At 33.1% G+C, this 26,494-nt stretch overlaps 4 protein-coding genes and 1 long non-coding RNA gene across 5 annotated transcripts; 2 read left to right on the forward strand and 3 right to left on the reverse strand.

The window, feature by feature from the left end:
• Positions 1–1,808: 1,808 nt before the first annotated feature.
• On the forward strand, positions 1,809–3,940 carry LOC107423869 (protein RGF1 INDUCIBLE TRANSCRIPTION FACTOR 1). The gene is made up of 5 exons (XM_016033515.4): positions 1,809–2,102; positions 2,248–2,430; positions 2,591–2,665; positions 3,054–3,194; positions 3,325–3,940. Exons 1-5 carry the CDS (start codon positions 2,100–2,102, stop codon positions 3,673–3,675), a joined length of 753 nt encoding a protein of 250 aa, XP_015889001.1. The 5' UTR covers positions 1,809–2,099; the 3' UTR covers positions 3,676–3,940.
• A 4,135-nt stretch (positions 3,941–8,075) lies between these two features.
• On the reverse strand, positions 8,076–9,184 carry LOC132804513 (uncharacterized). Its single transcript, XR_009639681.1, has 2 exons — positions 8,191–9,184; positions 8,076–8,129 (listed from the first exon to the last, which is right to left on the reverse strand). It is a non-coding gene; the product is annotated as an uncharacterized LOC132804513 (long non-coding RNA).
• A 3,452-nt stretch (positions 9,185–12,636) lies between these two features.
• LOC107423868 (putative lipid-binding protein At4g00165) lies at positions 12,637–13,286 on the forward strand. Its single transcript, XM_016033514.2, has one exon. It carries the CDS (start codon positions 12,637–12,639, stop codon positions 13,033–13,035), a length of 399 nt encoding a protein of 132 aa, XP_015889000.2. The 3' UTR covers positions 13,036–13,286.
• Positions 13,287–14,332: 1,046 nt separating this feature from the next.
• Positions 14,333–15,061, reverse strand: LOC107423867 (14 kDa proline-rich protein DC2.15). Its single transcript, XM_016033513.4, has one exon. The coding sequence runs from the start codon at positions 14,979–14,981 to the stop codon at positions 14,574–14,576; it is 408 nt and encodes a 135-aa protein (XP_015888999.1). The 5' UTR covers positions 14,982–15,061; the 3' UTR covers positions 14,333–14,573.
• A 508-nt stretch (positions 15,062–15,569) lies between these two features.
• LOC107423870 (spindle and kinetochore-associated protein 1 homolog) lies at positions 15,570–20,330 on the reverse strand. Its single transcript, XM_016033516.4, has 9 exons — positions 20,158–20,330; positions 19,909–20,033; positions 19,362–19,474; positions 19,178–19,256; positions 17,612–17,679; positions 16,766–16,871; positions 16,658–16,687; positions 16,156–16,269; positions 15,570–15,814 (listed from the first exon to the last, which is right to left on the reverse strand). Exons 1-9 carry the CDS (start codon positions 20,252–20,254, stop codon positions 15,737–15,739), a joined length of 810 nt encoding a protein of 269 aa, XP_015889002.1. The 5' UTR covers positions 20,255–20,330; the 3' UTR covers positions 15,570–15,736.
• Positions 20,331–26,494: the final 6,164 nt, after the last annotated feature.

Genomic DNA, 26,494 nt, shown 5'->3' on the forward strand with positions numbered 1-26,494 from the left:
AAACGTTCTGCTAAGGAAAAAGTTATGCTTGGCTAAAGAAAAGAAGTTTTTGCTAAAAGGGATTTGGGTAAAGTGTTGAATGACCATACTTGGACCTTTGTTTTTGTTTTTGTTTTGTTTTGTCTTTTTTTTTTTTAATGGAACAATGCTAATGCTATTAGGTGTAACAAATTAATCTCATGCATTGAAAAACCAGAATTACCCTTACCTTATGTGAAAAATCTCTCATTGGTTCCTTTTTGTCATGTTTATGCTACATTTAGATTTTAATACAGTAGGGTCAAATTAAGGGCAACTTTGAGCTTTCAACATCTCAGAGCTTCTGGCATTTGATATTATAAAAGTAAAATCTCAGTAGTCCCGGCTGGTGGGTGAATATCCCATATCCAAGTTAATCACAGACAAAGAGACACAGAGTTTGAGACTTTGAGTGTTAGTACAAGGGGAAGCGTGAGAGAGATAAATGTGAAGAAGGGAGCTTTAATTGGGCCTAAACATGGCAAAATTGTAAGTGAAATTACTTTAGTCAATTCAAGCAATAAAGATAGAGATCCGGGATTATCTGCCATATGATATTGGCTAATGCTGATGGCTATATATTTGCTATATGGATCAGATTTTATTATTATATATATTTTAAATGACGATCAGGTAGTACAAGAAAATGGGTGTGTCTGTGTGCGCGCGATGCTCATAGGCCACTGTGGGCCTTAAGGCTGCTGCTGATGCTAATGCGTACTATTCATGGCATTGCCTACTGCCTATCCGCCCCCCTCCCCTCTTTGTCTGCAACCTTCATGTCTCAGCGCCAACCCCTATTCTCTCTCTCTCTCTCTCTCTCTCTTCCTATTCCAATATTAGCCCACAAACGTATCACAAGCAAATTATCATACGGTTTCAGAATCTATTTTTTCGTTGCCAATGAATGTTTGTTGTCAATTATGTGAGAAAATATATAGGAATGAAAGAAATAGAAAATTAGGAGATAGAATTATGAAGGTACGTGGGCATGGTGACCCAATTTGTTTTGAACCTTTTTAAACATTCCAATGTTGATTCCTTAACGTAGTATGGTGACAATATAAAGGAATTCACATTTGTGAGATTCCATGCCGTATTCCAGAATCGCAAGGTTTTTAGATCTTGTACATGCTCGAGATTTGGATATTTTCCAATTTATCTCAGAAAATAAAACAAAGCAAGATTTGGATATTTTCCGCTTTACCAGTAAAAAAATAAAAGGAAAATGATTTGGATATTTTCCACGTAAAATCATATAATAAAGGGGCAAAAACTAATTTGCAGTCTAGCTAGCAATAATATTATCATATTTACTCAAATAAGGAAAGAAAATGTAGGGGAAAAAGCAAAAGAAAGGGCAAAATAGTCATTTCCCAAACAGGATCATTTTTATGAAAGTACTATTCCCACTTGCACCTTTTTTTACCGTTTTCCACCGAGACTGAGAAAAGTCACTGTTTCTTGTCTTGTCATTTAGCACTTAGCACAGATAGAGAGAGAGGATGTGAGAGAAGGGTGGGAGAGAGAGTAATAAGCCAACTTACCCGACCATTCTTAAACAACCATTTGGTTAGGGTTTTAGGGGTTTTGGGGAAATGGGCTCTTAGTAAATAGCAATTGAAAGGGAAAGTTTTCGTATTGAGTTTAGTTTCCTCCATGTTTTTGTTTAATTATTAAATATTTAAAATTATATAATAGTATTTATAATTTTTATAATTGTTCCTCATGATTTTGTTTTAGTAATTGAATTCATTACTGTTTTCCAAAACCATTTGCTTACGACAAAAATATAAAACCAATAATGTAAATCACGCTCAACACTGCGCATCTATAAATGAGGGCAACTCTTCATCTCTATTTCCTTTGTTTTTCTCTTTTCTCTCATTGGTAAGAGTAACACACTAGTCTTAGTTGCAGGCGCCGTTTCTCTCTCTCTCTCTCTCTCTCAAAGTCCAAGTTTTCGCTCTGTTATAATAGCTACTCCACCAATATCTTCTTAAACCCTGCCATAATTAACACCACAGACTTTCTCTCTCCCCCTTTCTCTTGTATCAAAATTGAACAAAAGTTCAAAAACAATGGTGGGTTTCGTTTCTTTCTTCTTTTTCTCCATTTTTTTTCCTCTCTTTCCTTGAGAAAACTCAAATTGGTTTTTTTTTTTTTTTTTTTAACTTCTTCTTGTTCTTTGTTTCTTTTTGGGTTTTTAATTCATGTTTTTTTTTATAGTTTGTTTCTTCATCACAATTACTACCTCGCTGGCTGGAAGTCCTACTCACAGAGAAATTCTACAACGCCTGTATAATTCATGAAGAGGCCAAAAAGAACGAGAAAAACATCTACTGTTTGGACTGCTGTATCAGTCTTTGCCCTCACTGTTTGCCTCCTCATCGTTCTCACAGACTCTTGCAGGTTATAATTCCCTCTGAAATTCATTACAAATTCTTCTCTTTTATTCCAATTTCAATGTTGATGGCTAGGTTAATTTTCTGTGTATTGTTTTATGGTCTAATCGTGTGGTTTTTTTTTTTTTTGGTCATTTCATGCCATTTCTTCTCTTCGATCGTATCAGATAAGGAGATATGTGTACCACGATGTTATAAGGTTGGATGATGCTACCAAGCTAATTGACTGTGCCTATGTTCAAGTAAGTAAATCATTATCAAATTAGGATAATAATTCAGCAAAAAATTCTAACAAAAACTGGGCAGTATATATATATATATATATATATTCTGTTTTTCCTTTGTCTGGTTATCTTTTTATTTTTACATGCAGATTGTGAACTATATGCCTCTGGTTCTTTTGTATTAAATATATGCCTCTTTTGGCGTGTGTTTACACGCCGAAGAAATGGACTATGTTCTTAATTAGTTGAGAAAGTATCAAAGAGTACTCAAAGAAAAAAAATTATTTTTGAATTTGACACACATTGAATCCCACTGGGGGTGTGTCTCACTTTATGTGTGTTTTCTCTCTCTTTTTTTGATTTTTTTGTTTTTTTTGTTTTTATAATTTTCCCCCTCATTGTGCAGTCATATACAACAAACAGCGCAAAAGTGGTATTTTTAAATCAAAGGCCACAGACAAGGAGCTTCAGAGGCACCGGTAATATCTGCAACACCTGTGACAGAAGCCTGCAAGACCCATATCTCTTCTGCTCTCTCTCCTGCAAGGTCCGTAATGCTCTCTCTCAAAAAACCCCGTAACAACAAGAATCTCAAACACCCACTTTCTCTTTTTGTCTCAATTTTCATTCAAGCTCTTTTTTTTTTTTTTTTTTTTTTTTAAATTTTATGGTTGCAGATTGATTATCTTATTAGAACGGAAGGTGGTCTTTCTAACTATCTGTATGAGTGCAAGTTCTTGTCACTGCCTGAACCGGGTTTGGATGACGGTTTGATGACTCCCGATTCGGTTCTTGAGCCGACCGGTTCGGCTCGAACATCATCTGGGTCGGGAGGCAGCGGTGGCGTGGTGGGTTCTAGGACATTGGTTTGCACTGCAACCACTGAATTCGTTAGGAAGAAGAGAAGCAGCAGTGCATCGTCGGCTTACCGTGCGACTTGTCGGCCGGCTTGTTCTCCGGTTTCCGAAATCTCGGCGGGTTTGATGAACCGGAGGAAAGGGAATCCTCAAAGGGCTCCACTCTATTGAATTCGAGTACGGAATTGCGCTGAGGGAGACAGGGAGAGAGGTAAGGGAGGTGAATTTTATTGTTTCCTTGAGGGTAATTTCGGGATAATGAAGAAGTCTCCCAATTTTGTAGAGGGCCTTCTCTGTCTCTCCTCTTTTATCGTAGTACTAGTGGTGGGTAGGTTGTGTAATTCAAATTGTTAACTGCTCTTCTCTCTTCTTTTACAAATTTACGATGACTAATAGTGACAAAGATTTCCTTATTAAATTGCCTTATTATACATTACCTCTTTTTTTTGTTTTTTTTTTTACCACCCATTTCATATTGTTTGCAAGTTTCAATATTTATTGTCATTTTTTGAATGCTTAAACTATGCTCTAATTAATTAAATTATATTCAACCTTATAATCTCGAGACTAGGATTAAAAATTGAGTCAAATGGGTAGTGATTTGGAAACAAACAACAAATTGAAATCAAATAATATGAGACGCCACGTCCCACAGAAATATTTTTGATGGGGATCTCAGTCGTCCAAACCCACAACTTCTGTTTTTGTTGTTTTCTTTTGTTTCCATTGTTCCCAAGGACAGAATATTGACAAAAATTCATATGGCCATGCTGTTTCAATTATTTTTTAGGTGTGGTTTTCCCTCTCCAATATCTCTCTTGAACAGAAACTTTTTAGTTTTTTTTTTTTTTTAATATTAATTTTATGGGGGAACTAATAGCATCCCTTTATCTATAGAGTATATTTATAGACACTTCTTAGGGAAATATTTTTGTATGTATCTTAATTAAATAATTGAATTTTAGCACATTGAAATTTGGACTATTCACAGATGTAATTTCGGCTTTTCGCGAAATGTAACTTTTATATGGTTATGGACTTCTTTTTTGTCCCGCTTCTTTCTTTTTTTTATTTGCTTTTAATCTGAAAAGGAAGTCTTGGAATTGGTTATTTGGATGGTAGTTAATAAACTAATATCCCTAACCTTCAATTTAGAATTAGAACAGCTTTGCAACTAATAATTAATGTTGGGGATATGAATACAAAATACTCCTCTCTTTTATTTTTATTTTTTTAAGAAAACACTACATGGCTCCGCTTTTTGAATTTCCCATCTATATATATATATATATTATATTTTTTCTCTAGTCGGGATCTTTTTTTAACACAAATTGTGTGATCATATATCTAACATAGGATACGCAATTGTTTAAAAATACTCATTGAAGTCTCTTTCATGAAAAAGTTGAGATGGTTTTTAAAATAGTACAATATAATTTTAGCTTATATGTTAAATGGGGGAGACAGAAGATTTATCGAATCCATAATATGAAGGTTAACACTCCAAAGTCATTACGTCTTAAGACTTCCATTTCATAAGCAAACTTTTACCATTTGGTCAATTCGGTATTGTTCACTGTCGACTATGGTAACTTTAAAACAGTTGGAAGGCAACACTTTTAATAAAGTGACCTTTTTACTAAAACAATACCAACAGAGAAATTTCAACATTTTTAGTCCTTTAGCCATTGGTTTACTATTTTAGCTGCCTATTCCATTCATTACCACGAGTTCATCACCTTTTACTTCTGGACAGGATTAAAGCTATCGTTTCTATAAGCAGTGATATAAGAGAAAGGTCTATTGGAAACATAAATTACAAACAAGTAAATGACATTAAATTAGGACTAGTTTTTGTATTAATAGAAATTTTGGTCCTGCCGACATGCCTAAGCAATTCGAGCGAGCTTTAGCTAATTGGAGGATACCACTCTGTAGGGGACAACGAATTAAGCTCTTCTTTGATTTGTAATGTGTCATTTTGCCCAAAGAATAAATAGAAAGAAAATAATTGACGAACCAATTATTTAATATATATCGTATTTAACTTGATGCATAGGATTCTTGCTGTCACAATATAATAAATTTCCCATATATATCTTTTACAAAGCAATATTACCTTGTTGGTTTAGGTATAATTACAAGAGTCAATCCAGAACTGACTTTATTACCATGTTGAAAGGAAAGGCTGTCTGCTTCACTGGGTTTGGATTGGTAAAATTACACTTTAGCTGTGCTATAGGAAGATGGACATTGAAGAGGGACAGTGACATGCCATGCCAAGTTGCCTGATGGTACTTTGATAGTTATTATGAAATGATGGTTTTGAAGAATATATTGATTATCTAGATTTTGTAAGGTTGGGAAACAATTTTGAAACCTAGCCTCGTGTGTGTACACCAAAGAACGACCCATAAAAATGTGGATGATCTAATATTAATTATTATTTATGATTTTTTTTTTTATGTTATTAAAAAAATATTTTTCTATGTGGCAGCTGAGATGGTTACCCTTCTCAAAAATCCCTCGTTTGACTGGTCAAACCCATATGTAATATCTATAACATAAATTCCTAATGTTTCTCTAAGGATTTTTTGAGTTCTTTCTTAGTTAATTAGCTGTGTTCCCTTTGTCTTGCTCTTCTCTTGGATATATGTATTGCAGTTTTTTCGGGGTGTTTCACAGAACATAAGGATCAAATTCTAGTGGAAATTAATTAGTGAGATAAAATATACGGGACTGGGTTGTATTCAATTTTCCAGCTTGTTTCCAACTTCCAATTGCTACGGTCTAGGTGTTTCTGTAGAAGTAAAGACAGCTTAGCACCTGAAGTAAGGACAAGTGTTAGGCACTTATTGATCCTCTCTGGCCTCCGACACGTTTTTCAGGAATTACATTGAGTCATTTTGCTGTGTGTGTCTTTTTGTTAGATTTATTTTAGAGCTTCAAAACTCTGTTTTCTGGCTAAATTTCAGGCAATACCACAAATATATACAAATCAGAAAAGCATAAGCTACGGTTTTTGTTTTGCTGTAGCGTGGGGACCACAAGGTCCTTGACATCCATGGCATACATGGTTTGTAATTATGTTAAATTGCACCCTCTCAATCAATCTTTTCTCTTTCAGAAGATTCATGCAAAATACCAGCGAGGATCAGATTCAAATATGTGTAGACGAAACATCATTTACAACACAACATATAATAACATGTTTAACTACACGAACAGAACCCAGAAGGGAATAATGATCAGATCAAAATATTAATATTCCCTAATTAAAGTGGTAACATTGTCTAGTTGCGCACACATAAATAGATAAATCATAACATTGTTCATAAAGAGAAGAAGATAAGGCCGGTGTCCGGGTTCTATTTTTCATTTGCAACTGTTGTAATTGTTTGGTGGTGCAGTTTCAATGGTTGAAGTGGTTTTCTTCTCATGGTGTCCACTACAACAAGGACAGATTATGAGACTGTGGTATTGCAGGTCATAAATTTAACCACTTAAGAATCCCCATAGAAATCCCAAGAAGAAAAATCATCATCAATAGTTATTATACTAACTACTAACTAACTGAATTGAGATTGGACAAAATTAGGGTTTCAAAGTTTACAAGAATTGAAAATAGGAAATTTTTATGGGTTTTATTTATATGGGTGGGAAAAATTTTGTGCAGACAATGGTTACCAAACTATCTTACAAAAGAAATAAAAACGGGGCTATGGATTGTTTATTTATTTATTGTTTTTGGAATAGGTTTTTTGGTCTGAACCCCATAAGAGTTTGTTTTTTTTTTTTTTTTTTTTTTTGGGTTATCCCATTCAGCTTAACTATTGATTTATTTTTTTATATAAATCTATTTTACAAACTATTTAAAAATGTTCTACCATTAAAACTATGCATTTCACCTTAACTATTTATTTGAAAAAATTAATACCAAACAATATTGCTTTTTTGGGGACTATAATATAAAATAATTCCAATCCTAAATAAAATTATCTTCTCCGCCTCCTCCATTAAAAATCGTAAGGTAGAAAATCATTTTGCGCGGACTGCGTATAAAGTGTAGTGCATCAAAAACCCTACTTTATCATATTATATCTTACTGGACCAAATCAAGGCCCAATGGATTGCTAACTACAAATTAAGAACCGAGGCGCATTGCTCTTTCCCAAACCACCAGACCACGGACACGCGGTTGTCCGCCTTTAAAAGTTGAGATTTGATAAATACCAACTCATTTTCTATATTATTTGGTAAATTAATTCTTTTACGGATAAATTATTAATTATTTGCCACTTCTAGTTTATTCAATTTATAAGATATATGAATATGTTTGGTCCGCAACATGCCATCAGAAAATTCGTCAGACTGTGTGACACTGTACCGCCATTTAAATCTAGATATTACCATGTACACATATTTGCTTTGAAAAATAAAATAATAATAAAAAATGATACTTACATAATTAATATGGGGAAGATGCTTGGAATAAATTATTGATATCTAACGCATAATTATCATTGCCTTCCATTTTCGCAACAATAATAAAACATTAATTTAACGAATAATACCAGAAACCGCAGATAATTGACAAATATACATTACAAACACATAAAACAGACCTCGGAAACCATCAGTATATTATTCACTAATACGATAATAACATATACACAAAAAACAGACCTCGGAAACCATCAGTATATTATTCACTAATACGATAATAACATATACAAGTAGTAAAATATAAGTATTACAAACACATAAAACATGGAACTAACTAACAATCATAGAAGCTCGGTGGAATCTAGTCTTAGGAGATGCTTGTGGGAATTGGAGTACTACTGATCACTTGTAATAGTTGGTGCTGCAGTTTCAACGGTTGACGGAGTTGAAGTGGTTTTCTTCTCATCAACGGATCGGCGAGGACAAGGCAAGTTTCGGCGACCATCGTAACTCATGCCTAGTCTTGATCTAGTTGCAATAGAACCACATATAGCCCCCAGCACAAACGCACAACCAGTCTTGAGCATACCTGTTTGGCTCATGTCTCAAATTCAATCAGTATTGATCACGAAAAAGCTGATAAGCTAACCGAGTTTAGAGAGATAAAAAAAGGGTTCTGAAAGTATGCAGGAAAAGGAAAATTTTGATGGGTTTTTTATATTGTGAGGAAAATTTTGTGTTGCTTGAAAGCCAAGATTTTTTTCGGAGCAGGTTGATTTTTTTGACCAGGTCATCTTATAAATTAACCCTTGTCCAAGCGTCAACACACCTCGTTAAAGGAAACAATTTTGGAAAGAAAATAAAGCTGGTGATTTGTATATAATGGGGATGAATAATGAAGAGGGATAGTGACACGCCAAGTTGCCAACTAGATCATCTCTATGTGCTTGCTAGGCGGATGGTTTTAAATGATGGGTTTTTTCTATTTCATATGGGTGGTGTAGCGTGAACTTCACGCCAAGCATTTTTTTTTTTTGGATTTTGTACTCTAATGGATGATAAATCCTTTTCCAAGAGTCTGTTCATCTTGGTTAACAAACAATTTTTACATCAAATAAATTTGGTTTACTTAATAAAACATTCACACATAATTGGAAATTATAAATTTAAAAAATAAAGTAGGAAAATAATTATTATAGTTCAAAACATTGATGGGAGAAAATTATTGCAGTGATTAAAAAACCAAAAGAATTTTAACAAAAACATCAAATAAATTAAGGTGCCACAGATGATTTTTTTTTTTTTTTTTTTCTGGGGTTTTTGGAATGAACCGCTAAGATTTTCCAAGAGGGAATGTTTGGAGTGTACACACAACTCCCAAATCCTCCATGTAAAATCGAAAGGCCGAAATCAATTTACGCCGAGGAGTGTGTATAAATTGTATTTTGTGTGCATAAAGAACCACCGTTGAATCTTATTGGGTCCAATACGAGGCCCAATGGGTAGCTCTCTACATATTATGGACTGAAGCCCATTGGATTTTCCCAACGCATTAGATCGGAGACAACCAGCGCAATCGGGTACGCATTGGTACGTGCGCGCCAGACTTCAAACTCAATGAAAGGAGCTTGGATGCAGAAAGAAAGAATCCTCACTTGAAAGATGGTGCACCACGGTAGTATTGACTTGCCTTATAAACATCGGCATATATAACACACAAGGAATTGAAGGCAACCAAGTCTGAATTAGCAAATCCAACCATGTTCTTGCGTATGAAATATTATTGAGCCTTGTCAAAAAGTAAAATTCTTGGGAAATGCATTTATTATAATGGTATGCGTATATTGATCACCTTCCAAACCTGCGTCTCTATCTCCTCCAACACTTTGCTGGTAGCTTTATAGTTTTTTGTTGTCTATAAGACAGATAGAGTGAAGCGTTATAGCATACTAATCAAGTTGAATATTATTTATTATTCCTATTCCCAATATAACTCATAATCTGGTCCCTAACGTCATTTGCCTCTTTCATCCAACGTGTCTTAACCAAGCCACTAACGATTGTGCAATACCCAAAAACATCCAAGCTGAATCCGTCCCTCCTTATGTCGGAAACGACCTCGAGCCCTTGATCATATCCCTTCTCCGAAAGAACCATTTTATCAATATATTATTATACACTAAGCATTTTGATTTCATAGGATCCAACAGGATTACCCTTGCCGTTCACAAACAGCTTATCTTGCAAAACGATTTGCAAACATTATAGTATGTCTTCAATTCAAGAACAAATCTCTCACCCTTAATTTGATTACCTAAAAAAACCTAAGCACACTCTGTGCAGACCCATTGCCACCAAAAAAATGGGTCAGAACACTCATATTTACAAAAACCATTAATCACGATGTTGGATGCCCCTGGAGTAGGAGATGCAGGAGCATCACCACCTCTTAATATATGCTCGAAAATAAAATAGGCTCGATGTGTCGTTCCAGATTTAAGGAATATTTGCAGCATATATATGGTATTGAAGCTCCGTACATCTGAAGGAATCCCTGATACTATGCCTTCAACAATAAGTGCTTCAGCTTTCCCCAGTTTCTTCCTCTTGCAATGACATGCTAGACATGTTCTCAAAATTATAATTGTTTTCGTTGTATTCATCACCTACAATTAATGTTAATGCCGATGCCTCGTTGCTCAAAATTACAAACAAGATTGATTGCAAACTATATAGCTTATAAAAAGGTGCATGGCCAATAAAACAGTAATGCTGATAGTGCTGATCCAATTTAGATTATTGTAATATACTGTCTATATGTATATTATTCATGAGTCTTATAATAATTTTTTTTTAATTTCTGTAATTGTTATAGTATAATTATGTATTACATGGAGAGTTTTGATTTTTTTTTTTTATTGGTATTGTTTTTCTTATGTATTTAAGGTACGTGGCATTTAGTAAAATGTTTATTATTTTATTTCATATCCTATTGTTTGTTTATTATTATTGCTTTTCCTTTTTTTGGTAAAAATTGTTTGTTTATGAATGTGAAAATCTTTTTTTTTGGGGCCAAAAATTAAAAAAAAAAAAGAAAAAAAAGAACTGCATACTCTTTGGAAAAATTCAAACTAACAATTTTTTTTTTCGTGTAGTTAAAAAATTAAAATAATTTTATGGATGTGTTTTTCTTATTATTATTATTATTATTTTCTTTTTATAACCGTCCCAAAGATGACTGAAGATGTTGTTCGGGCCTAAATGTGACCTAAACTATTCAATAAGATTTCATTTACCGTTCCCCTCATAAACACAAAATTAAAATTTACCAAAAAAAGAATAGGGAAAAGAAAAAAAAAAATCAATACAACGTTAAAAGGTTTTTGTTTGAGAAGCGAAACACTAACTGTGCTGCGTTGAAGAAGTAGAGATGGTTTACTGCTGCTGACTGCGCCCGAAAGAGTTACCGTCCGTCTGGATCTGGTGGCTTCGAGTTTGTATGTCCCGGTTTGTTTCACCATGAAGAAAACGACCTTGAAAGGAAAACCGTAAAACCAAAAAAAAAAAAAAAAAAAAGCGCAGGCAAAATTAATTCATAATAAATACTGCAAAATTTGAACGAGTACAAATAAATGTAAATCTAAATTTGTCTTTTTATCCCGAAAAAAACAAATCTGAATCTGTCAGGAAAAAAAGAAAAAAAAAAAAAAGAATACTGTCCTTGAGACCAAGCAAGAGTCACGTCCAGCTGTAATATGGGTTGGTCAGCTTTAAATAAAGAGGAGATATTGGACTTTATTGGATTAAAGCTAAAAACATCCTTGGGTCCAAAACAACCCCCGATGAGTCGCTCTCCACATATTATATATATGGACCGAATCAAGGCCCACTGCATAGCCCACCATATACGATGGACAAAATCCCATTGGTCTTTCCCAAATTGTCATGCGCAAAGTTGTTCTTTAAAGACAGCTTTTATTTATCTATTTATCTTTATTTATTTGTTGGACGAAAAAAAAAACAAAAAAAAAAGAAAGTCTGCCACATGCCCGTCAGGCAATTCATCAGTCTGTGTTCACTTCGCACTATAACCCCCAGTAAACATAAATATACGAATATATTTGTTTATGAGAAGATGTGAAAAAGGGGGTACTTGTTGAGTAATGTAATTATGGTAATTCTTTCAAATCTAACTATATAATTTTGATATATATGGAAAGATTCTTCTGACATATTATTGTTGTCTAATACATAAATATATATTTGTCATTGCTTTCCATGTTCTTAATCAACAATAATCCAATAAAGCCTGAAAACTCCGATAGGATATTAGCAGAGATTAAGCTAGCTAGCGGCCGATTCAACAACTAATGGGCCAATATTCTAGTGTTTTGGATGTATTTGGCGTGGTAGATAAAGACGAACGCCAATATTTTAGAGATAGATAGCATGAAGAAGATCTTCCACAAAGACAAGATTTAGAGCTTCTATCAGCCACAAAATTTCGTACACAGCAAATGGTACTCAATTCTAGCCACTCACCGTGTCCAAGCTACGTTACATTTTGCATTTCATAAAAATTCGATAATAACCTTCTTCTTTTTTTCTATAAATATATTACCAATAACAGCTTCAATTCTATTTCTAGAACCACCTCCAATTTTTGTTGAATTATATATGCAGAAGATGGGTATTAGGCTTTGCAATAATGCACTGGCTCTTTTCGTTGTTTTTAACCTTTTGCTTTTCACTTGTGTTTCATCACACAATCTACCTTGCCCACCAAAGAGTGTTCCTTCACCTCCCTCTGTACCCAAAAAGCATGCCAAATGCCCAAAAGACACCCTCAAGTTTGGTGTTTGTGGGAGTTGGCTAGGACTGGTTACCGAGGTCATTGGGGCTAAACCAAGCAAGGAATGCTGTTCACTGTTGAAAGGCCTCGCAGATCTTGAAGCTGCAGTGTGCTTATGCACTGCCATTAATGCTAATGTACTTGGACTTGTTAAGCTCCAAGTGCCTGTTGCCCTCAGTTTGCTTGTCAATGGATGTGGTAAGAAGATTCCCGAAGGGTTTGTCTGTGCTTAATTTGCACGGGAGCTGTAGTCTCTGCTTTCCTATATTTCCTTTTGTGTCTGATGTACTGATTATTGTTGGTTTGTGAATTTGTTGGCGAAAATAAATCAAGTTTGTCTGCTAATTAATTAGGTAGGTCGACTATCACGAAGCTTCGTAGTAGACCAAGCCAATAATTCCTGAATTTAATTAGGAGATAAATTTTAGTGTCCAATTATTGTCCATGCTTTTGCTTAATAAAATTGTGTTCTATTTGAATGTCATTTTTTTTTTTTCCAATGAAAATTCTCATTTATACCATGGAATATTTAACTCTACATGTACATTAATTAGTGAAGTGATTAATATTACGCATGTGCTTGATAGTCACTAATGTAATTATCTAGCATGTAAGACAAATTAGTCATGCAGACCTTCAAATCCATGTGAAAAAGTTAATTTCCATGTCTATAAACTTTATACACGTCATGATTTGGAATAATACTCAAAAAGGTTGCTAGTGTTATATGGTCCAAATAGGTGCAATCATGATGGTTTTCTTTAGATTAGAACAACAAAATTACAATTATTGCAATTGACATCTGTGGGTTCCCTGGGAATTTATTAGATTGTAATGTAACTAATTAACTATTTAAGTTTAATATTTATTAGATTGTAATATAACTAATTAACTATTTAAGTTTAATTATATTGACGCGCCAAAGTTTTTTTTTCCCGGTAAATACGGGGCAGTGACAGGATATCTTTCGTGCAATTTTCGACAAAGGTTCACGGGTTTGCTCAAAACCTGTCGATTATCATCTAGAATGCTCACCTAACTTGAACAATATTATTCATCGAGAAAAAAACAAAAAACTAGAACAATATTAATAAATTATTCCCGGGCAAAATGTTGATTGTAGATTTATTGATTGTAGATTTATTGTCCTTGTTTATTTTTCTTATAAGGTTTACTTCGCAAAGGATACATGTCAATGTTCTGCCTAGCTACTCGTTATTTTGTTGTTACCAGTTGTATTATTCGTATTTCATACCAGATAGTAAAAATACAAACTTTAATTTGCATTATTTTCTTAGAGTAATGGAGCAGATTTATCATCATCTTCTTCACACGTATATATTAATATTTCAGGTGGACATTAAAAAAGATCTCTGGCTCATTTTACAAAATTGCAATTCTAAGAACTAAAAAAGTTAATGGGATTAGAAAGTATAAATTAATGGATATATAAGAATTCAATTTCTCAAACATACAAGATATATGCAAGAAGCATACTACAGAGCACATAGTCATAAAGGATACATAGTCTGCTGTGACCAAAACTATGGGATCCTTTACCGACAGTACATTTTATATGAAAAATCAGAGACAAGAAGGCCAAGAAAGCCTTGCAATGAGCAAAACACACCAAAAAGTACTTAACGAGAGCTTTTCAAACAAGTTCGCCAAGACACATAACACAACTTCCAAAACATGGAAAATTAAATACAATAAAAATGATGATCAAATATTGAAAACCAAAGGGAGAGTTTGGGAAATACAATCTATATTATGCGCACTGGAAGCCTTGTGGAACACCTTTTCCACAGTAATTCAAGAGCAAGCTCAAGGAGATTGGGACATTAAGATTGATGCCCAATATATTAGCCTTAAGTGCTGTGCAAAGGCAAACTGCAGCTTCAAGATCAGCAAGACCCTGGATGAGTGGGCAGCAAGGTGTCTTTGGTGGTGTTCCAATTACAACGTTAAGTAAATTCTTTAACAAGTTTGCACAAACACCAAGCTTAAGGGTGTTCTCTGGGCATGTACCTGGAGTTATAGGGCTGGGCTTTGGGGGAGGGTGTTTGGGTGTCTTTGGGGGTGGTGGGCAAGGTGTATAAGTTGAGGAAACCATGGTGAAGAAAAGAAGGTTTAGAGAGAGAAGGAAAGCAATAGTTGTAACAGCCTTGGAAGCCATTTCTAATTGGACTCAACTCTAACAAGCAGTGGATACTGGCTACTGTATTTCTTTGTGCGTGTAATATGAGTTTGGAAAGGTGGCCTTTTATAGAAGAAGATTATGATCTGTTTTGAGGATGTGGATTATGAAAGCTGCATAAAAGAAAACCATGTGAACACATTGTCACAAGCTGGCGGTGCAACTTGGAAAGTTGGGCCATCTTTCAAGTTTTGGAGCATTCTGTATTTTTTAATACGAATTAGCATCTAAGAACAAAAACAAAAAACAACCTTGGTTGATTAGGCTCAAAAGCGACATTTTAATTTTATTGAGTTAATAACTCTTGGTTAGAGGTTTTTTGGCCTACCTAACAAATAAGCTCAAGCATATGTGAGCATATTGTTGGCTGCTTCTTTGCACGATTATCTTTGGTACCTAAGATTCAAAATACCATGGTACCATGGCCATTGATACAGTGGATGTTCGATATAATAGAACTATTATTCGCATTTTTTTAATAATTTGTTAAACTACTTGCATTTTATTTTTCTTTGAAAATGTGATTTTTCATTTTTGTTTTGATTATAAAATAGAGGACAGTAGAACTGTTTTATAAAATTTTCAATTTACATGAAATAGATAAAAATAGCATCCCCTTGTGCATTTCGCCATTGTATAACCTAAAATCTAGGCTTTACGAACATGAAGTTACCCTAATTTATGTAAAGTTCTTGGTTGCAGATTTTAATTTCATCAAGAAAAGTATTTCCTCATCAGTGTTGTTTCAAAAGGATGATAACGCGATGATGTCCAACCCGTGTCTCACTTATACGACCAAGATGACGAAGGACCTGTGAAGTAACCAATGGATTATTTTAACTCAAGTAGCGAATTGCAGTAAAATAACACAATAAACATTAGTTGAATTGGAAATTAAATTGATGTTAAAGTCATGGAAACTCTTATTTTACCTAAATGGTGGAGAAACCCCAATAGTCTAAACTAAAGAAAGATTCTAAAACCCCAATCTTTAACTTTTTAGTTAGGCTTGAAAACGTTAACTAGTGCTTGACCAACATATAAGTCATTATACTAGCAAAAAAATAAAACACATGCGGTTCATCTTATATTGCATTCTATAATCCTTTTACCCAAGTTAACAACCGGGAAGTAAACGTATGTATACACTTACAGTTAGTATTGCTTTTCCAGTGTTGTCAAGCTTCAATGATGGTCCTCTTATATCAGTTTCAAGAAAAAAGTGCTTTCCTTTTACTCCTTCCGTCATTGCAATATCTCTTAGTTCCTGCAAGTTTTATGGCATTACTGAATTATAGTAACGATTTTGGAACATGATAAGCTAATCAGCAAAGAAAAGCCACATGCCTACCAAGTTCCCTTTTTTTTTTTTTTTCCCCGGATAATAAGCCACATGCCTACTTATTAGAATGGAAACATAGCTTCCCATATCACTGGACCCTAGCATCGTAAGATTGAAGCATACCACCTACCCAACAGAATGACACCTCGATTTAAAGACCACTTGTCAGACTGCAGGAATGGACGTAACTATGGATGATAGTGGGTTAACTTTTGGATACTAGACCTTTAATAAAGCCATTATGAGAGTGGGGGAGGGGTTAAGGAGACATAAATGAGCATTGGAAGATGGTCAGCTAATTAAGTTCACTTACCAGAGCCTTTTCCCAAAAATTTTCCGCGAGCTGCAACACAATAGATAACCAGACTCAGGACCTTTTCTGTATGTTAATTATGTTAGGACCAAATCAGAGAACATAAACCTTCTTCTTTGGGGCAGCTATAATCTGTGCATTAGCTTCAGCATATTTTGCCATGTCATTAATAGCTGCATTGACCTTTTCAAGTGTAAGCCTCCCTTTCATGTATCTGCAATTGGATGAAATTAAAAGGTTTTATCTAAGAATTGTGAAAGTAAAAAATTATTGCATTAAAAAAGGAGAAAAAGAGAGAGCTTAATTATATTTGGGTGTTAATAGCTATCATATCGGATGCTTCTTACAGTGTTCAAGTCTATTATTGAACAATCTGTTATGAAAGTTATCCTCTGCAGATAAACCCATAGATCCAAAATCATATGTGCTTGATGTGGTGAATCCAAGAGTTTAGATGTCAACAACTAGATTATAAAATGTCTCATTGGTCCAAAGAAAATCTGAAAAGCTTATATTAACATCCATATACTATATGTGTAAATGATAGTCATATGAATTACTATTGAGGGAAGAAGAGAGTGAACATCATAGAGTTGCTTTCCCAAGACACGGGATTTATTATCAGTTTGCTTAGTTGACTTCCTTGATTTCAGCAAACCTCCATAATTTCATCAATTATATAATTAGGATTTTAATTTAATATAATCTTTTTGCTGACTTGTTTTTTGTCCTCTCAAAAACTAGGACTAATTATAATAGACAATTCCATAGGAAGATGGAAAACAGCTTATTATGATGATTTGAATAATTAATTTGTCACTAAGAATTTTTCTTGTAGATTTTGTTGACTACACTGTGTACGAAACTTATCTCAAGCTTTTTCCTGAGTCAAGTGTAGTCGAGTACTGTTAAGGTAATTATTTCCAAAAAATTAAAAGTAGGATATGTACTCACGTGGATAAGGAATCCAACTCATTGTCAGTAATAAACCATAATGGTGGAGTGGAACGACCCTTTTTCTCCTGAAATTGTCAAAAGAAGAAAGAAAAAGTCAAATCCACACTGTATTTGCAGCATATAAAAAAATAACACATCTACATCGTAACAGTCAAAACTGAAAATCAATCTCCCTTCATGGTTCATATGTAGCAACTTTTTGAAGTGCTAGAAAAAATTCATAACATCAGAATACTTTTATGCTTAAGTGATGCATCCTAGTACAGAATAAGAAGAGCCTCTATTCAAACGATATAAGCAATTATTCACAGCCATCACACTACAATGGCCAGCCTGTTCACTGCAGCAGATTGGAGGGGGCAGTTAATGGTGTTTTGGTCAGCACATTGGTGGCAGAAAGGGGATTGGAGACAGGAGATACTCTTTTATTAACTTATGTCATGCTGTAGATTTGAGCCTACCCTTTTTTACATACTTTTGTTCTTTCATAATTGTTAAGAAGGCCAAAAGTCACTTCAAGGAGATGCTCTTTCATTAACTTATGTCATGCTGTAGATTTGAGCCTCTCATTTTTTACATACTTTTGTTCTTTCATAATTGTTCAGTAGGCCAAAAGTCAGTGTGCAGGCTAAAAGTAATACCTGCTTGTGCATTATCAGTTTCACATGCACAGAGACAATTCCAAGCTGTTATTGGTAAAAATAAAATAAAATAAAAAAATTACTTCCATGAGTTAATTGTTACAGAATATGTAGCCATGGAAGATTGGGCAGTATTTTCCCATTAACACAGTGACAATCTTTTTTAAGAAAAATTACTAGACATAGGCAATATCTAGAAGGACAGAATCATGAAAAGGACATTCAGTATAACTGTAGATTCAAGTGGAAGTTGGAATTCTGGCTTAGTAAGCATCATTTACTAGAAGAAAACCATATGATATCATTTTGCTTTTAAGTAAGCATCATTTACTAGAAGAAAACCATATGATATCATTTTGCTTTTAAGTAAATTATCTCCTCATACAGGAAAGTCAATCAAAGAACATTTAGCACAGTTCAATGAATCTTCTTCTGACTATACCATGCTTTAAACTGGGAGGTCTAGAGACATAGAATAAAAAGATTACAAATCTTGTTATAAATAATTTAGATTCCTACTAACACAAAAGTTTAACATCCACAATGAATGACATTAAAGAATAGAACCAAGTTAACCAATTTCCGTATAGATTTCTTATAATTCTATTCGGTATGCAATCAAAAAGACTAATTGGTCAAGACATACATAAACAAGAGTGTTCAGAGATTCAGATATAAATGAAGTTTTCTCAACTAATACCAATGATTTCAAGTTTGAACACCCAAGTGTAAGAAAACCCCCAATAAAGCAGTGAATTATTTATGGCATTATGATAAATGGCCAGCCATACACAGATGAACATGGGCATTTCATACCTTGGGTGAGAAATTAACTCCATGTCTAAGGAAACCCTCAATCAAGTGTTTAAGGCATTGTGATAAAATGGCTAGCCATACATGCATGTGTACAAGCACTTCTTACCTTAGGTGGTGCTACAAGCTCCTCATCAGGCTTCAAAGACCTATGAGAGGTATCCTGTTTAGAAGTTTCTTGAAGAAAACTGAAAGATATGAACAATATAAAATCTCAGATTTCTACCAAATGCAAAAAATTCAACATACATATCTTGAAAGCTAACTACATAATAAAAGAAAAATCCTATTACCATTTATTGCTGTCCAAATTCAAAATTGACAATCTTTCAGGAACATGCGATGGAACATAAACAGACATGCTCTGGAGTTTCTTCTGCTGCTTCATTGAGGCGTCGATGAGTTTCTGCCAGAAAATGCAATTTGATTGTAATTTGTGGGAAGCTATGAAAGCAGTTAGTATATAATCATGTTTTTAAGCCTAGTTAAGCAGTATTTTTCTTCTTTAAAATTCTCGTTATCCATCATAAACATACTCAAACACTCTAGGCTTGTTTCCTCACCCTCTAGCTCATATGCCAAATAATAGAATATCATAGAATTAAAAGAAACTTTAATCCGTATAATACCCTAAATAAAAAACTCGATTCAACCCAAGGGAAAAATGAGCAGAATCATTACAGATGTTCTGGATTCCTTATATTTCCAAACCAATTGCAATTAGTTCATTTCCTCACCGTTTAAACAAATTCTAATCCACCGAGTAAACAAAGGAAAAAAGAAAAAGGAAAAAAAATCACATATATAGATAGAGAATGAGAATTGAGAGAGAGTAGGTACTTTGGCTTTTGGGATGGCTAGGGTTTCTTCGCGTACGCGATCCTTGATAGCCTGTATCTGAAGTTCCATAGCCTTCAATGAGGCATCGACCGCCGATAAGTCGGTGACGCTGCTTGCAGGGTACACTGTCAATTGTCAAACAACGAGAATTCAGAGCAAGCATGGATGAGCATGAACGAACAGAAATCAGAAATTAAAGCAATCAAATTTAAAAATTAGAAAGAAAAAAAAAATCAAATTCTGACTGACTGTTTCGAGCAATGACGAGCTCTTGAAGCTCGGCGATCCGAGCGTTGAAGGTGGACACCAAAGAATCCAGCGACGCTCCGGCTTTCTTCCCATCCATCTCTATCACTCTTTCCCTATCTAGATTTTGCCTCTACAAATCAGAATGCTTTTTTTTTTTTTTTCAGGGTAATGATTATTTATTTCTCCTTTTCAAAATTTAGGGAAGGTGGTTTTGGCGGGAAAATGTTACTCGTACCGAAAATATCAATATTAAGTGGTTGGATACGAGATGCGAATATGAATATGATTCTATGTTCGCTTTTCCATCGTAACTAATTTGCAATTGCACTCTGCTTCTAAAAAGTAATAAATCAGTTAAATAATTTTTTGTGATGTGGATTCTAATAATATAACTTTTATCAGAACTTTGTAATCTGGTACCTTCACCATTTTATAAACCAATTTTCGTTTCTGTTTGATTTTTCTTCTTCTTCTTTTTTATTTTTTATTTTTTATTTTTTTTTGGAATATATGATTTTTTTTTTTTTTTTTTTTGGGGGGGTGTGGCGCTCAAATGCGCGAGGCGAACGTGCTTGTATGGTGTTACGCCTAAAACACTGCTTTGCTTACAGTTTCATGAAAAGATCGTCAAAGTTATGTTCCTAATTTTTTATTTATAGATTATTGTCCCATTCACCAAAAAAAAAATGTATATTAGATTATTGTCCCATTCACCAAAAACATATATATATATTTCTTGTCCCTATCCAATTAAATTTTTGTCCAGTGTAGACCGGAATAATTTAGCTTTTGCAGTTGTTATAATTAATCTTACTTTCTTTTCTTTTCTTTTCTTTTTCTTCTTCTTCTTCTTCTTTTTTTTTTTTTTTTTTTTTTTTTTTTTTCAAATCATTGCCTCAATTTCTAACGTGTCTCGAACGTGGTTATTTTTTGCTTGCATTCTGGACCGTCAGCAGCCATAAAATGATCCCTAATTCTTCAAAGGTAATTCACGTGATTTGGGGAAGGAGAATGAAATCTTATTGTATACTTTAGGCCACAGGTAGTCACCATTTAATTACACAAAAAGAAATTGTTAACTGGATCTTTTCGAAAAGTATGCCTGTCTTCTTTTTTTTTTTTTTTTTGCTGCCTTGCAAAAGAAAAAATATTGCATATGGTTATTTTGGCCATAAAATATTATTATTTCCTAATTGACAATTATAATATTAGTAAATACATAATATTTCCTGATAATTATGCTATTAGTACATTTAGATTTTCTTAATCAAAAACCCACCTAACTAAATGTTAGAAAAATGAAACAAAGAAAATTGAATTACAATATATATATATATATATATATATGTATAGTCATGGAAAGTAGAAAGTAAGAAATCATATTAATAAACAGAAAAACGCAAAAATAAAATAAAATAATTATAATAAGCATATTAATGAATGCTACTACCTTGTTTTGGAAAAAAAAAAAAGTTGCTGTAATCTTCTTTGAATGCTATCTTAAATAGATAACCGTAGTAATAATAAACAATGAATTTTATTTATTTATTTTTTTTAAAGAAAATTGGAGCTTGATCATATTAGCCATTTTTATAGTTCACAATTTTATTTGAATTTTTGGGTAAAGCATATATCATATAAAATGCTATCCAGTTTGTTGAACAAATGTGTAGCATCTTTATGCAAGGCCAAGAAATTGGAGAATGCTGAAGAAGTTATGGTGAATGATATAGCAGTATCAGGGAAACTTGTAGATGATGTGGCAGCTAATAATATAGTGCTCGGTGTGAATTGTGAGTTTAGAGGATTGAATGTAGCTTATACTCTTTTTGGTGAAATGAAAGAAGCCGGGATATGCCCAGAAGTTACTACGTACAATTGTTTGATAGCTGGGGCAACCAAGAGAAATTTGTCATTACCGTCGGTGGACCAGTTTAAAGATATGCTGCAACAAGGTATTCCTCCAGATTTACGGAGCTACAATAGTATGAGTCGGGTGCTTAGCAAGCCAGGCAAATCTGGGACAGAAAATGGAATCCTCGTGAATATTCTTGCAAAATAGGGAATATGGGCAAGCGCATAAGAATATTGTAGAAATGAGGAGCAAAGGATTCAGCTTTCGATGGTTTTGCATATTTCACAACCATCAGTAGTTATCTTTAAGAGTAAAATTATGCTCAAAGTGCCAAATTTTTTAAAGAAACCGATGATGATAAGTGATGGGATTGAACATGATCATCATCACAAGTTTCTTATAACACTTAACTGGATCTGTTTTTCGAAAACATGGTTATTCCAATGAGTTGTTGGAGCAAGTAGATTTGATTTTTGATAAAAGCATAATGTAACAGTTATCTTTGGATGCAATGTTCGAGACCGGTTTCATTGAGAGAGCTGTCGAATGTTTAGAATTTATGAGGAGTTGTAAGGAATGCAATCATACGTTTTGGTTGCCTTCTGATGGAATTTATTGAAGATATTTTGGGATCCTCTTGGTGGAGAAAGGAAAGGAGAAAGAAAAATAAAATATAGTTATTATTATTTTTTTTTAATGTAATTGTTATATATATTGTGTAAGCAATACCTTTCGATGTATATAAGTATAAGGCGAGTTTTTTTACTAACTAAATCATTCATGAATATTGTAAGTTCTAGGAAGTCAAGTTTAACTTAAATATTTATACAAATCAAATTAAACTTAAATACTTATACACATGAATATTCTGGAAACTCAAGTTAAACTTGAACACTTACACAAAATATCTTCGTCAATCTACATGTTTTACTTGCTACCTAAGTAATTGTAAAAAAGTATTTATTTATTTTTAATTTCTCTTTAGAAATGTGCAGCATTATTTGCAACACCTTCAACTGTGTGATTGATGGCTTGTGTCAAGATGATTGTACTCGTATTGATGAGGCATTGCAATTGTTTGAATCAATGAAGAAGAAGGATTCTATTACGTTAACCACCCTGCTGAACAATCTTTGCAGGGCAACAAGGTTTCCTTTTGCATTCCAGCTCATGTTAGCTTGTTCTAGGGATGACATGGAAATAGCAGATCCGTCTACCCAACGGGCTGTCCTCGATGGCATCCGTAATTTAGGGTATGGAAAGTCGATTAATGATTTGGATATGGTTTAAGGTTTTTATTATTATTATTATTATTATTATTATCTGAATTTAAATTATAGGACATTTGAAATTGTTTGATTTTTAGCTTTATTAATATAAATTTTCAGACTGTACTTTTATCTTTCTTTTCTTTTCTTTCTTCTTCTTCTTCTTCCTTTTTTTTTTTTTTTTTGTGTGTTTTTTTGGGGGGTTGTACAAGGCAACAAATGAATGTGCAAAAGACATTGGAATTTTCATTATCCATCCAATATATAAACAAACGAAAAAATGTTAGAATTTTTACTCTCATATAGATTATCTATGGTAGGTATAAACACCTAATATCTACTTCTTTTTATCGGTGCAACTAATGAGAACATAGAGTGAATGTAATAATATATATTCTTAGCTAATGACTTTGAGATAAACAATTCTAAACACATTAGCCTATATTAGACAACATTTGGATCACGAACGTACAGCATATACATGCCTAAGTTGACATGTTAGTGCACGACATATTTAAAAGTCTAAGGACATGATGTGATCTCACAGACATTGCTCAAGTTTTATATATAATAATAATAAATAAATAAGAAAAAGAAGACGGAGGACTCCAGTTGTATATGGTAATACATAATATAATCATCTTCTCTTCCATTTATTAATATATACCCTTGACTTGCCGCGATGATGGGTAAGAACATGATAATTTGCATGCTTTTATTGTTCCCCATGGTTTAGTATTTCGGAATTTGTCTGTACTCAAAACTACATAAATTAGTTCTTAAAGAGAAGGTCAATGTCATAGATATATAGCAATGAGCCAAGATGGATAAAAATAGGAGAAAATGTTAATATTTGATAATTTTCTTTTAACTCTTTCCCACCCTAAAAATTTCTAGTACTTTTAAACTATTAAAAAAAATATGATATGAATAAAAATAGACATTCAACACGTATGGTTTGTTCTTTTAAAAAAATAAAAAATAAAAAATTACATGGCTCCTCTTAATGGATATTAACTTCACCGGAAAGATATAGAAATCTCTTCTTAGAGAGAAAGACAATGTCATGTATAGCCAAGATTAAAAAATTAAAGATTAGTTGATTTAAATAGTCCAAAAATTAATTTTATTAATTTCTTTTTAACTCTTTCTTATACTGAAAGATTTGTAGTACCCTCTAGCCCTTAACAGGAATATAATATATAATATATATATATATATATATATACACGAAGTAGATGATGATATGAATAAGAAATAGACATTATTTTAAAACAAAACTCGCCAACTTTTTTAACAATCTTAAACCAAAAAATTGGATTAGTTTTGTTTGTGAATGGGCTTCAGAAAAGTGCTCTTTCAAATGAGGCTTTTGAAGGAAAGAGGACTAAGTTGGGCCCCAATATAAGCCCGGGTTTTATTATCGCTGCAAATCAGGCTTTAGCTTTATTCCTCAACTTTGCTCCCAATGCATTTATTATAATTAATTTTTTTTGTTTGTTTGGGAGAAAATTTATTATGATTAAGTTTGATTGTTTGCTTTGAGCTTTTTCCTTTAAAATTCTTTAAATGGTATCTTCTGGACACCGAGGCAGCTCGTGTAAGTGTTTCGCTTTTCTGAATATCTAATTAAACCTTCCTTTCGAATGGTTTACTTAACAAAAAAAAAAAAAACTTTCATTTTGTTAAAAGAAAAACTCATGCCTATGACATAAGTTTTATTTCCATATAGTTATTTTTGGCCATAAAATAATATTTCCTATTTCATAATTATAATTTTAGTATTACATTTAGATTTTCTTTAAAACCCACAGAAATAATGTTGAAAAAATGAAAAAAAGATAAATTACAAATGTGAATTTATAAAAAGTAAGATATATATTTTTTTGGTATATCACGTAACTAACAAACAAATACAAAATAAAGCAAAATAATAAACATCTTAATGAATGCTTGTCGTCCAAAAAAGAATGCTACCTTAAATAAACAAGAAACAGAAAAGGCAAGAACATCAATTTTTTTTCCATGTAATACACAATTATAACTTAAATAAATAAGAAACAGAAAAGGCAAAAAACAACAATTCTTTCCATGTAATACGCTATTATACTAATAATACTATCAAAATTTTCATTGTAAGACTAAATTTTCTAAATCAACATAACTAGCAATTAATAGACAATATTCTATAATCTAATCTGGGGACAATATTCTATATATATGTATTTGTTTGTGAAGAATCTTGTGCCAATCGTGTCAAATGTTGCAAGCCCACAACAATCAATTAAAGGTGGATTCGTGAGGCCAAGTGCAAAATTCGACTAACTTGCAGATAGGCTAATATTCCTGTAGATGCACCCAGAAGAATTGGGCCAGTCTGTATGCGCTTCTCCTGTAACGATCAACAATTCAAGGCACTCTGGTCCACAAAAGACTATTAGCGGAGAGTAATAGGAACAACCAGTTGCACAGCGACACGTGCTTTTAAAAATATTATATTTTATTTGCCAAAGCATTGGAAACTGTGAAAATGATATCATGCACCAATATTATTTATCGGCTTAATTTGAAATTATTCTCAAATTTTTTTTTTTTTTTAAGATCATTATAGTGATGTGACTTTTTTTTTTGGGGTCATATTATAGACATATGACTTTTTAACTAGTGTTGGATTTATAAAAAGCGTATAAAGGTAAATTAAACGAAAATAATTCAATAACTATCACATAGGTTTCTCACAAACATATATATATATATATATATATATATCACCGAAGAAACTGTCATTGTGAATTTATGCTAATATGGGTGGTAAGGAATGCTCGAAATTTTCACGTATTTGACCTGATATATTCACACACACACACACACATATATATATATAAATATACACACACGAATTAATGGATATGTTTCATAATTAATCGTAACATATTTTCGATAACCCAAAATTCAAAAAATATTATTCACCAAAAAAAATTTATAAAAAAAAGCGCAGAAAAGTTATTTTCTATAAAATAACGAGTTTCCATTGACTCAGTTGATCATCTTCTACTTCAAGAGAAAAATATATAATACTGTTGGCGTACGGAGTATTCAATACTACCTCCTATCTTTAAATGACATGTGTGTTATATTCCCACGTCATAAACGCATATTCTCATCTCCGTAATCTCCCGATTTCCATATTCTTTTTTTTGTTTTTTTCTCTTTA

The sequence above is a fragment of the Ziziphus jujuba genome, chromosome 7, assembly GCF_031755915.1.
Source record: "Ziziphus jujuba cultivar Dongzao chromosome 7, ASM3175591v1".
NCBI lineage: Eukaryota > Viridiplantae > Streptophyta > Magnoliopsida > Rosales > Rhamnaceae > Ziziphus > Ziziphus jujuba.

Bases quoted from the DNA above. Each gene is read 5' to 3' on its own strand.
- LOC107423869 (XM_016033515.4), top strand. The intron at 2,431-2,590 runs GTTATAATTCCC...CGATCGTATCAG, and splicing joins GTTCTCACAGACTCTTGCAG to ATAAGGAGATATGTGTACCA. The intron at 2,666-3,053 runs GTAAGTAAATCA...CTCATTGTGCAG, and splicing joins TTGACTGTGCCTATGTTCAA to TCATATACAACAAACAGCGC.
- LOC107423868 (XM_016033514.2), top strand. From the start codon at position 12,637: ATGGGTATTAGGCTTTGCAATAATGCACTGGCTCTTTTCGTTGTTTTT.
- LOC107423867 (XM_016033513.4), bottom strand. From the start codon at position 14,981: ATGGCTTCCAAGGCTGTTACAACTATTGCTTTCCTTCTCTCTCTAAAC.
- LOC107423870 (XM_016033516.4), bottom strand. From the start codon at position 20,254: ATGGATGGGAAGAAAGCCGGAGCGTCGCTGGATTCTTTGGTGTCCACC. The intron at 19,475-19,908 runs GTACCTACTCTC...ATTTTCTGGCAG, and splicing joins TAGCCATCCCAAAAGCCAAA to AAACTCATCGACGCCTCAAT. The intron at 16,688-16,765 runs GTTTATGTTCTC...ATTGTGTTGCAG, and splicing joins TAGCTGCCCCAAAGAAGAAG to CTCGCGGAAAATTTTTGGGA.